At 37.9% G+C, this 12,987-nt stretch overlaps 1 protein-coding gene across 1 annotated transcript in view; it reads right to left on the bottom strand.

Moving 5' to 3' along the window:
* Nucleotides 1-3,499: 3,499 nt before the first annotated feature.
* The window catches only part of LGR4 (leucine rich repeat containing G protein-coupled receptor 4), a 102,960-nt gene continuing 93,472 nt past the window's right edge, over nucleotides 3,500-12,987 (bottom strand). The window contains exons 14-18 of the mRNA XM_080815286.1: nucleotides 11,451-11,522; nucleotides 11,029-11,154; nucleotides 10,065-10,180; nucleotides 9,729-9,812; nucleotides 3,500-6,711 (exon numbers count right to left, since the gene is read on the bottom strand). Of these exons, the coding sequence (XP_080671412.1) occupies nucleotides 5,435-6,711; nucleotides 9,729-9,812; nucleotides 10,065-10,180; nucleotides 11,029-11,154; nucleotides 11,451-11,522 (1,675 nt within the window). The 3' untranslated portion in view covers nucleotides 3,500-5,434. The remainder of the gene's footprint in view (nucleotides 6,712-9,728; nucleotides 9,813-10,064; nucleotides 10,181-11,028; nucleotides 11,155-11,450; nucleotides 11,523-12,987) is intronic.

The following is a 12,987-nucleotide window of genomic DNA, read 5'->3' as shown; positions in this document are numbered from 1 at the left end:
GGTGTAGCATCATACCATTAAAATATTCTGTGGTAACACATTTTATTCATAACAAAAATGTTTTGTGGGGCCTCGGAAGGAGCCCTGTCCTCTCAGGGACTGGGAATAGGGATGAAGGTAGCAAGAAAGAGGAGATAAACAATAAAGCTGGATGCTTTACTCCTGCTGACAAAACTGTACACTTGTAAATAAGGCTTTTTGTCCTATTTATGTCATAATGCATATTGCTAGTAGAAATATCAGAGTGAAAACTGACAGAGGCCAAAACAGCACACAAATTTTGTTATTGACCAGGGTGATAGAAAGTCCGTGATGAAATTTGGATCTGCAAAAGGTGACACAGGAGAATTAGATACGGTAGAAATAATAGCAACCGAGGGCAATTCAGAAGGCAGTAGCTATAGTTAATAAAATATCACATGGTTAGAACTGTTTTAATGCAATGCTAACTTTTGTTAATTTTGTTAAAATTTTCAGTAAGAACAAAGTGAAAATGGAAATGGAAGAAGATTGGATTTAACTGAGTAATAAAATTAATCAAAAAATAAAAGTGGCTGGGGCGCCTGGGTGGCTCAGTGGTTTAAGCCGCTGCCTTCAGCTCGGGTCATGATCTCGGGGTCCTGGGATCGAGTCCCACATCGGGCTCTCTGCTCGGCAGGAGCCTGCTTCCCTCTCTCACTCTCTCTGCCTGCCTCTCTGCCTACTTGTGATCTCTCTCTCTCTGTCAAATAAATAAATAAAATCTTTAAAAAAAATAAAAAATAAAAGTGGCTTAGTAGTTTACATTCTCTACCCCAATTATTCAATTTTAGCATATCTGGTTAAAACCATTTATGAGAACCTCCTTAGAATCAGTAACAGCATCAAAAGGCCTAGGGCCACTTCAGGGCTTCATAGGAGATAAATTTAAGCTATTCCCAAAAGACATAATCTGACATACCTGAAGCAAAATAGGAAAAAGCATAAGCCTTAGTAAAAAAAAAAAAAAAAAAAAAAAAAAAATGACCTGGATTTGAATCAGAGATTTTTTTCTTACTTGGTTTCCTTAAACAAGCTGTTTGACTTTTGTGAGTCCTAACTTACTCCTTTGTAACGTAGGGAAATAACCTACCTCCCAGTCATATTATCTCATTAATAATAAAGTTTCTGACATAAGACCTGACAGAGAAAATGGTAAATGATAAATTGTGTCATTTAAACTCCCAAACTTTCCCACTTTAACCTCTTGGTATAGGAAGCTAAATGTCATATACTTCTCTGCCTCCTCTAAATGTTTTATGAAGCAAATTATGTCTTTTCCTTGATGCCTCAGAATCCTGATAATAATGACCAACTACTGCATTATGCCATAGAAACACTGGAAATAATGAAGCAAAGAGATGCACGGTATGGGTGCTGCTATGTGAACATAATTGAGTCCTGTGGTCTCTTTAGTGTCTTGTCATTGCTGAGAGTGAGAAGCCATAATCAAGTTTGGTAGACTTTTTTAAGATTTTTTTATTTTTATTTTTTTTTCCCAGAGAGAGAGAGAGAAAGCAGGGGTGGGGAAGGGGGTGGGGAGAGAAGCAGACTCCCCACTGAGCAGGGAACCAGACAGTGGTACTCTATCCCAGGACCCTGAGATGGTGACCTGAGCCGAGGGCAGACACTTAACCAACGGAGCCACCCAGGCACCCCATAAGTTCGGTAGAATTATACACAAATGTATAAATAAGCTCAAAAGAAGGCCTCTCCCCTTGAATTTTTGGGTGTTAACTTAGTAACTTCTTACTATTCATATATTTTCACTTTCATGATATATATTCTAGATCATTTTTTTTTCTGGCTTTGTAACCTTGTTTTAAGAGTAACTTTTGCTTAAAAATCCCTGTCTGGGGGCACCTGGGTGGCTCAGTCCTTAAGCGTCTGCCTTCAGCTCAGGTCATGATCCCAGGGTCCTGGGATCAAGCCCCACATTGGGCTCCCTGCTCAGCAGGAAGCCTGCTTCTCCCTCTCCCACTCCCTCTGCTTGTGTTCCCTCTCTCACTCTCTCTCTAAAAAAACAAAAAACAAACAAACAAAAAATCCCTGTCTGACTTTGTTACAAAAGTAACACCATTACCACTTAGCCTTGTAGCAATATATTGGGCAACTTTTAAAAATTTATCCCTGGACATATTGAAATATTTACGGATGAAGTGTCTTAGATTCACTTCAAAATAATCCAAGGGGCAGGTATCCCTGGATGGTGCAATTGATTTGGCTTCAACTCTTGGTTTTGGCTCAGGCCATGGTGTCAAAGTCTTGGGATTTTGGACTTGGCATTGGGCTTCGCGCTCAGCACAGAGTCTGCTTAAAATTCTCTCTAAAATAAATAAATCTTAAATATATAATACTAATCCGAAGGGCAGATGGATTAGAGGGAGTTAGGAAATAGGTGAATGGGGTGGAGATGAAACAAGATTTACCATGTGCTGTTGATAATTGCCACATTTGGGTGATGGGTACCTGAGCTGAAGGCTGAAGGGATGGGAGGAATAATTACACTCTTCCACTTTTTGTTGTGGGAATTCTGGACATATACTTAAGTTTAAAACAAATGAACAAAACCAAACAACTACGTCTCAAGTTAGGAGGAACTGGGTGCTGGTTTGGTTTCTAATTTGTTGTGTGTGTCTTAGGTATTCACTTGAATTTCATCAAGCCCTCTATTTTCTCATCTGTAAAATGAGGGCTTCATGATGGTGAATATTTATATCTAAACATTTCGGCAACTGACTACATTTGGTATCATGCAGGATTTTAAATCATTTGCTTTTATTTATTTAAGCAATCTCTACATTAAACACAGGGCTAGAACTTTATAACCCTGAGATCAAGAGTTGCATGTTCCATGAACTAAGCCAACTAAGCCAGCCAGGCACCCCAATCATTTGCTTTATTTATTTTTTTTTAAAGATCTTATTTCTAAGTAATCTCTTCATCCAATGCAGGGCTCAAACTCACAACCCTGAGATCGAGTCACATGCACCAGCTACTGAGCCAATCAGGCACCCCCCTCCCACCACCAATCGTTTGCTTTTAAATAAAGATCTAATGCATGGTATTCTCTTAAATTTCACAATTTTTTTTTCCATGAGTATGGTTCAGACTTAAGATAGAATAAATCTTACTTGTATATATCAGCAGTGTTCTTCGAACATTTCTTCTAATACTCTTCACTTCAACGGGATGAGACCAGAGAGGGAGACAAACTATAAGAGACTCTTAATCTCAGGAAACAAATTGAGGATTGCTAGAGGGGAGGGGGTGGAAGCGATGGGGTGGCTGGGTGATGGACATTGGGGAGGGTATGTGCTATGGTGAGTGCTGTGAATTGTTAAGACTGATGAATCACAGACCTGTACCCCTGAAACAAATAATACATTCTATGTTTAAAAAAAATAGTTTAATTTGCCTACTTTAACATTAAGCAAATTCATTAACATACCTAGTTACAAATTAAGGCAAAATAGATTGCTAGATTTCTAGAACTTTAATAATTCAAAACACAGCTTACAATAGTGTATCTCCCACTAGAAATAAATGTGGTAAATGCATGATTTACCACACATTTTAGATATCTGCTATTCTATATTTTAAATGAATGCAAAGTTTTCAGTGACTTAAATTTTGGAGAAAAAAAAAACTTTTAGCTACATATTTTTACCAAGTTATGATTTAATATTTATCAGATGTGTAAATATACAAACATGATAGCAACTTTAAAAACTTGTGAATAGTTGGCCCTACAAAATTACAACACACTGTAAATAAATCCCTCCCGCATTTTATACAAACTACATGATTTTGATATACAAAGATTCTGTTTTTATTACACTGACAATGTACAACCAAGACTATTTACAATGCAAAAAAGTATATAAACCACAATTTAACATTCTGCTACTGGCAGCCACTATAGTTTAGGAGGTAGCTTTAATTAAACGAAATGAACAGAAGCCACATTTCCCAACTTGTGTTCTAAAAATAATTTACATAAGATAAAAATTCATTATATGCACAGTATATACAGTTTAATTATTAAACTGCAATCTAGCTTAATGTTTTTTAGTATATCCTGAATAACTAATATGGCAGTGGGTTTGCTATTGATTTAGCATATTGTTCAAAAAACACACTGAACATTTATAACTTTAAGACTCCACATAGTGACATGTCAAAAGTCCATAGATAAGAATCAAGTAAAATTTTAATTGTTAAAGACATAGGCCTAAGCTTTATGCCTTTTTCTTTTTCTTTGACAACACATTTGTTTTGTCTCACAAGAACACAATTTCTGAACTGTTGCATAGGCTCTTTTGTGTTTAAATCACAGTAAGGGGAAAATGTATGGAAGCTACCAGATAATAGCACAGGTTTAGGAGAATCCAGCTCACTTAAGAAACCATGATAAGTGCTTTGTGTCAATAATTACTCCCAATTTCTTCCACCTTGACACAATAATTTACCAGTTTATCTTCTGTATAATTTAAACTAGCCGTAGATAACATACCAACAAAACTGGATAATGTTGGTACAGCCAATGTTATTAAAGAACTGCTTATGAATGAGAACATTCCATGGAGCCATCAAATCCCTCAGATGCTATTCAAACTCCATATTAGTTAGTAGTTTATCCAAATCTACCAAACCCACACAACAATTAGTCCTTTACTTCTTCCTAGTGTGGTCACAAGACATTGAGGAAAAAATCACTGTGATTGCACCAAAGAGATGCGTAATGTCTGAAAACAAATGTTCAGCTATTCTTTTAAAATCTAACAGTTGTTAATATTGTTTTAAAAACATCTTCAGGTTTTAGATTTATAAGTCACTTAAACAAAATTTATGATGCTATTATGTCAAAGATGGGACCCAAAAATGCAACTGGGTGATAATGCCTACTCTTCTACTCTCACAGTTCTACCTGGGAGACAATCCCTTTTTTGGCCCTGCAGTAAGTTGTCCTGAGATTAATGATGCAACATTAGGTAAAATTAGCAAGACTTTTTCTTAGTTACATAAAATCACATTTTCAAATATTCTTAAAAAAATATTAACAGCTGTTCTTCATCTTGTGCTTAATTCTGAAACAGGTTTAAATTTGCTTCTTACGGATCAGGAAAACCTAACGTTATATTGCTATGATATACATAAAATCTTTTTCAAGTTATAAATTTGTTCCAAATAGACCACACATTGCTTGGACATTGCATTTTTCATTGATTGACAGTTTAGGCACTTGTTCTCTGAAAATGTCTTGTTTAAGAAATAAACTGCCACCTTCTCCTCCTTCTAAGTGACACACCAGGCAGTGATCACAGAAGTGCTTCCCAGATGAAAGAGCAGACTAGGGTTCAGTCTATAAATGCTGTGATTTTGGTTGATGGGGGAAAGTTACAAACATGTCAATTCAGTCTTTAACTCTTGGTAGATTGTAAGCATAGCGCACCAAAGGGAATCCTCGACTCTGATAGAAGCAGGCTCGTCCACAGGCCTGCACCTGGTCAGAGCTGTCGGAGACAAAGGAATCTTCTTCATCTGCATAATCAGAGTGGGCCGATTGTGTGCCACAGTCGGACCAATAGCTGTCTGGTCTTTGGCAAGAACCCACTGCCAATGCAGGACAGCTGTGTGATTTTATTAAGTGTTTGCATGACACTGGCTTTGTCAAAAGAAAGGATTCACAGCAGTCACACACAGTCAGGTTACCCTGCAAATGTGAGTACATGCCACAGTCATAGAAGAAATCCTGTTCTACACAGCCGGCTTGGCTACTGATGGAAACTGAAACCGATCCGCTTTTCTTGGTAATGTGTCGCTTCAGTAACTTCCAGTCTTCTTTAAACTTTGGGTTGAAGAAAACATATAGGACCGGATTCAGGCATGCGGGCAATGGGAAAAATATCAGAGTAACAGACTTCATTATTTCAGGACTGATGGAGATTGCAGTAATCAGTGGCGCAAATGAGAAAAATGCAACAGGGCAGAAAAAGATGCAGTTGGTGAAGATGAGCCACGCGACATGCTTTATCATGCTAGAATGTGAGTTCTCTGAAAGGTCCTCTTTTTCCAAGTTGCAGTAAAGTTTGGTGTAGATAATGGCCATTAATAAGAACGCTAACGAGTTTAATAGCACTAAGGTTACAGTAAAACCTAACGATGGCGTTTCTCCTGTGGGGAATGGCAAGCAAAGGGGTGATGCAGAATATTCCCCTCTATGGAAAAGCGGAAAACAGCCTGCCACTGCTGCTCCCAGAAAAGCAAAAAGGGCAGCAATCCGGAACTGTTTGAGATGATTGCTTTTCCCATTTTTCATTATATCTTTTGCAGATAAGCTTCTTTCGACAGCTGCCAACATTAATAAAAATATGGCACTTTCTGAGGAGAAAATAGCAAGAAACCCAGCTATTCTGCACCCACTGCCAATCTCCCACCAAATGCCAAATTCAGCAAATCTGCCCCAGGACACAGCATCCAGAAAAGTTAAGATGCCGGTATAAGCTCCCATGAATAAGTTGGATATAGAAATCAGGCCTATGAACAATTTGGAGGAAGGCAGCGGTGAACAAGACGCGAATGTTGTTAAAATGACAAGCAGGTTGAAAAACAACGCAACCAAGAAAATGAACCACACAGTAAGACGGATCATCCAACTTCCCAGTAAATACTCGCAGGGCTTAAAAGCACCTAAAACAAGAGAGAGAAATAAAAGACAATTTAGAAAACACCCTATTCTCATATGCTATACATTTGGAGAAAAGCTAAAGAAGGTTAATCTAGAATAATTAAACCTGGTGCCAAAATTGAATTGAACCAAATTGAAAAGATTTCTATTTCTTAGCTATTTTAGACATTGGACTAGGCTATTTTAAAAACAACACATTTCAATTTCTTTTATTAAATATCTGGTAAACCCAAACAGTGATATATAAATAGATATATAGATATAGGTACAGATGTAGACATGGATATGTGTGTGTATATATATATTAATTACAGTGTCTCATACATGAAGAGTACTTGATATACTGAAGGCTCGGAATGAGATAAACTATGGTTTTGATTTAGAGTTTATGACTTGCCGTTCTTCCTTGAGAAAGCAGCTTAAACCCATATAAATTTCATTTTCTCACCTGTGGATATTAATGCCTATTTCATAGCATGGTGTAGCTTAAGTAAAATTATATACATGAGGTACCTAAGCACGTTACAATAGTTGGCCTTCAATAAATATGAGGTTCTTTTCTTCCTCTTTCCTAGTCCTAATACAGCTTTTGAAAATTATATATGTACATGTATGCATGTATACATTTAATTTTTTCCCACATTATGGCTTTCAAGGGCAACCTGATGAAGGTTAAGACAGGTATAATTATACCCACTTTTCTTTTCTTTTTTTTTTTTTTTAAGATTTTATTTATTTATTTGACAGAGATCACAAGTAGGCAAAGAGGCAGGCAGAGAGAGTGAGAGGGAAGCAGGCTCCCTGCCGAGCAGAGAGCCCAATGTGGGACTCGATCCCAGGACCCCGAGATCATGACCTGAGCCGAAGGCAGTGGCTTAACCCACTGAGCCACCCAGGCGCCCCAACCCACTTTTCATCTAGAGAAATTAAGATGTCAAAGTGTTTGATTGACCTGACAAAGGTTATTCAATAAGATAGTGAAGGGAGAGCAAAACCACATGGATGTTAAGTACATACAAAGCCATATCCAATAAAACCCTGTGAAACTTACACTAGGATTGCAACAACTAATTTAGTAACTAAATTGTATGTTCTAGTAAGGGACTTTGACAGGCTAGTTATGTCACAAATGACAACTACTTTATTTTAAAATTAGTAAAGAAGAATGAAATGCTATTTATAGAGCACAAGAAAACTATGTTATTACAGTTGCCTAAAACACACGTTCTGGTTTATTCTTCTGAACTGTCACAAAGTTTGATACATCCCATAAAGCATTTTAAATCACTGAGACATTCGTAGACCTAACAAGCCATCTCTGCAACATTTATGTCTTATAATATCCCAAATATCACAAGAAGTTTAAAAATTTTTTTTAATTAAGTAATTAACTATTTTCATTCTCCCCCCTCAAGGAGTGTTAAGAGAAAGCTTTCACATTTATCTCTGTATCTGAACTCATCCTCCTTTCAAGGATGAGGGAGTAGTAGCTCATCTGACCTGAGAGAACAGTTCACCCTTTTGGAAGTGTTTGGTAGGTAGAGGTACTTTCCCTCAAAATCCTAGGAAGGAGGCTCCATCCAGCCTCCTCCAGTTTAAACAGAAGGACTCCACTCTCCACTATTTCCTGCTTCTGAGTGAACACCTGGGTGTCTGTGTGTTACTACAACTGAGTGGGGAGGCAGGTCTACAGTGTATCTCTCCTACAGCCTGGGGAGAGGAGCTCAGACCAACAACCAACGTTCCTACTGGCTGACTAAGGTTTAAATTCAGTGTGGAGGACATAGAATCCCTTCCGGTTCCTGTCTAGTCTCCCCTTTAATAAAGCTGTTCCCTTCTCATTGGGTTGCCAGTTCCTTAGGTACATCCTCCAGCACAAGGACCCCAGGAAGGGCAGTGAGCAAGCTGAACCCCCTTACCTTCCAGTGATTTATTTGGAAACTAGACAACATATGTTGCTTAAGGTGAAAAGATTCTTTGCCAATTCCATTCACTCATCTGGTCACTTTAAGCTCTACATAAGCACTATACTAAGTAGTAAAAGAATGTAAACACACCCACTTAAAAAGCTCATGATTGGGGCACATGGGTGGCTCAGTCCGTTAAGCGTCTGCCTTCAGCTCAGGTCATGATTCTGGGGTCCTGGAATTGAGCCCCATGATGGGCTCCCTGCTTAGTAGGGAGTCTGCTTCTCCTTTTCCCTCTGGCTCAGCCTGCACCCCTACCGCTTGTGCTCTCTCTCTCTCAAATGAATAAATAAACACATGTTTAAAAAAACAAGTGGGGGGGCACCTGGGTGGCTCAGGCAGTTAAGCAGCTGCCTTTTGGCTCAGGTCATGATCTCAGAGTCCTGAGACTGAGCCCCACATCAGGCTCCCTCCTCATTAGGGAGTTGGCTTCTCCCTCTGCCTCTGCTGCTCCCCATTTGTGCTTTCTCACTCATTCTCTAATAAATAAATAAAATCTTTTAAAAAAATCTACTTCATAGCACAGAAGTTAGCCAATTATTTATTTTTTCTTTTACAGTAAAATTCCAAATCCATCTTCCCTCATAGATGAAGTCTAATCCAACATTACGTCAGAACTAAATATGTGGTCTCATTTTAGTAACTTTCCCAAGTCTACTAAAGTTCAATGAAATAAAGTAGAATGAAAAGGAGAAGGAAGGTTGAATTAAAAAAAAAGGGGGGTAACACTAAAAATCCTTGCAGATCAGTAACTTCTAGAACTAGTCCTAGAGTTAATGAAGCCCTCAATTTTGCCTCTCAATTTTGAATGCGCATAACTGTCTGGGGAGCTTGTTAACACTGATCCTGAGTCAATGAGTCTGGGACTGAGATTCTGTAAGAGATGTCTAAGCCTTTGGTACACAGACCACACTTTGAGGCATAAGGCCTTATGACATCATCTAGTCCCGCTCCTGTTACAAAAAAAATTACATGTTTCCCCACACATTTCAGATATATTTGCCTAATGTTCATTTAAAGCAAGAAACTACAGCAAAATGTGTTGGGCATACCTGTGGAGGGTGTACAGTGGATAATTATTTGACTATGTTCTTCATTCTCCACACTGCTCGTGACACCTGCTGCATCAGTGGGACCTGAATATATAACATAAACTGTGTTTAATTCAAGCTTTGTGCAGTTGAAAAGAACCATACTTTTCTGCAATCTTCTCTCTCATACATGATGTAAATTCAGCTGGCATGAGGCTTCATAACAAAGATGCCAGTAACACAGAAAATGCCATTTTCTCACATATTCCATATTTATCCTTCACAAATGATTACAATAACAGAGACTTGAATTAATGCCATAAAGAGTGTTCTATTTTTAGAAGTATATGCACTTGCCTTTATCCTTTGCCACACTGTGGTCTTGGAGGCTGGTATCTTCCGTGTTTGAATGTGCATACGAGTCACAACCCCAAAATGCGCAGCACTGATAAGCATATGGTACTGATAAAGACCTGGAAAAAATGGTAAAATCTACATTGAATAACAACTTCACAGACATGCTTTTGTTTTGTAAAAAGTACTTCAATCTTTAAGAGCCCCAGAGTCAGAAAGATCTGACTGTCACATGCTTTAAAAGCTGGTCATTAGCCTCTCTGGGCCTCTGTTTCCTCATTGGTGAAAGGAACTCTCCTATCAGATGTTACCATGACTTTCTCTTTTCATATAAGATATGCTTTTAAAAACTCAATTTAAAACAAACCATATTTAAAATTTAGCAGTAATACTGCAATTTAAAGTGAAGTCTAATCAGACCCCTTTTATACATGAATTAACCATGCCTAATTTATCATATGATACTGGCAGTTTGATTTAAAAATCAATGTCCCAGATCCTTTGTGACTTTATACCACTAAATGAATGTACTTTGTTCACATAACTGTAGTAAACATATTTATTCTCTTCTCCCATGGCACTATCCCCAACCCTATCTCTATGGTATCAAATGTCTTTATCAAATACTTTATAATCGTATTAGAGCACCGTGCCAATTTTCTGTAGGTTCACACTTACAGAGCTCCTGCCACATTGTTAATGACAAATCTGCTATATGAAAAGCCAGTCTGATGAACAGCTATGTTCTCTCTCTGGCAGTCTCAAGGACTCTAATTCATGTTCTCAAAAACTACAGAATAATGCTCATGTTCTATTTTTTACCAAATTTGTGAGGACTGAGGTAGAAAATACTCTTAAATTATAACCTCCCAGAGAATCTGGGAACCACAGCAAAAAAACTAGCATACTCTATAATTTAGAGGGCCACCACAACTTCAACAAAAAAGAAAAATAAGTAAAAACACACCTGAGATTAACAAAATCCTTTGCTGCTAACGCTTCTTTCAGCTTGAAGTTGCCAACAAGTTTCAGTTGATTTAGCCCATTCAGGCCTTCCGTAGGAAATGAAGTTAATTCATTGAAACTTATATCTCTGAAATATGAATGAGACTTCAAATTAACTCCTAGGATACAAGTTACACAAAAATATCCATACATGTGTAAATATCACAAATATTAAAGTTGTACAAGGAAGTTAAGGTGTAGTAAAACAATAGATCTGGCATGCTTCTTGCCATCTAAGAAGCCATTTCAATACGAATGCAGCTTAGCATTTACATAAGGGAACAACTGAACAGAAAAATATCTCCACAGGACAATGCTAAAACACAAGTTTCTGTAGATGGTTCATTTCTTTCCAGATATTACTGCATAAAATCATCAACTTACAGGTTAGTTATTGACCCAAGCTTGGCAAAAGCTCTGTTGTGAATTTCATGGATCAGGTTTCTACTCAGATCTCTGCAATTACAAGAGTAGCATTATTAATCTTTTCAAATAAATTCAAATTGCGGTTACTTTGACCACACTGTGGAATCTGAGGTAGTCACAGTATCCCTGATAAGATAACAAATCTTATTAATCTTGACCAACAACTTCATGTTTATGTTGAATCCCTCCCCTTCACAAAAATCTATTTCTTGGAATGGGTTCCATGGAGCAGTAATTCTAGTTGGCATCTGTTTCAGAACAGTTGTGAATTTTCTCCACCTTATCCTTCTGGTACCAGTTCAAAAATATAAATGATATGATATAACCTTTGGTACTATTAAGGAGGTGAGGAAAAACTCAGCTCCTGACAAAGCTGAAAATAAAAACAGGTTTCATAGTATTTGCTTTCTCAAAGGTCAGTGATAAGGCCCCCGAGGGAAGACAAATAATCAATATGTAAACAAGAGCATTCCAGAAGGCTTCAGATATCATTCTTCCCTGAGCAGGAAATAAAAATCCTATCAACAGCAAAGCTGTATTATATTCAGAAACACACCCTGAGAAATTCTGATCTTGCAGATTTAATAAAAATGGAGAAATAATCTGCAATCACCCTTAAACGGAGCATTAATGGAAATTTAAAGGCTGGATAAATTCATTCCATTACCCATCTCCTGGATCACAGGACAACTGGACAAACTTGGTTCCAAATCATGAAAAGGCCAGCTTTTCATTGTTGTAGCTTATCAGTGCTCTAGAAGTGATGGCAGCTAGGAGCCAGTCCCCTTCCTCGCTACTGCCCAGACCCATGCACAGTAAGCCTGTCAGGCACAGGGAAAGATCCCAACCTCCAATACAATATTTTCCAGTAGAAAACATTTTCAGTTTCTTACTGGGGATCTACCGGAAGAAAAGATTCAATATATGTAATTTCACTTCACCTTCAATTTTTTAAATTTGCTGTGTATTTTAAAAGTGGTCACTATTTTAGCGTATTGTGTTTTCTGCACTAAAGTTCTGTGAAGTTGGGGACAAGGCCTGTCTTAGCCACCTCTCTATCCCCAAGTGCTTAAGTGAATATTTGGCACAAATACACACTCAAATGCAAATACATTTTTTCTAATGAGTGCTTCTGCTGCATATTAGCTATATTTGTGACGATACATACCACAGCATGAGGGTCGGCACATTTTTTCTATAGAGGGTCAGATAGTAAATATTCTCACCTCTAGGTCATATGGTCTCTACTCCCCACTACTCAACTCTGCCATAATATGGTGAAAGCAGCTTTAGACAACACTTACTCAAAAGGGCATGGTTGTGTTCCAGTAAAACCTAATTTACAAAAATCGGAGGCAGGTTGGACCTGGCCCATAGGCTATAGTTTGCCTAACCCTGCCCTAATGGATTGGCAAACCTCATTAGCATGACAAGAAAACAAACAAACTCCTTCTTGCAGGTTATATGTGTTATGCTTTTTCACTTACTAACATAC

The sequence above is a fragment of the Martes martes genome (assembly GCF_963455335.1).
Source record: "Martes martes genome assembly, chromosome: 10".
Classification (NCBI taxonomy): Eukaryota; Metazoa; Chordata; class Mammalia; order Carnivora; family Mustelidae; genus Martes; species Martes martes.
The sequence above is the reverse complement of the archived record's forward strand: the minus strand, read 5'-3'. Positions and strand labels throughout refer to the sequence as shown.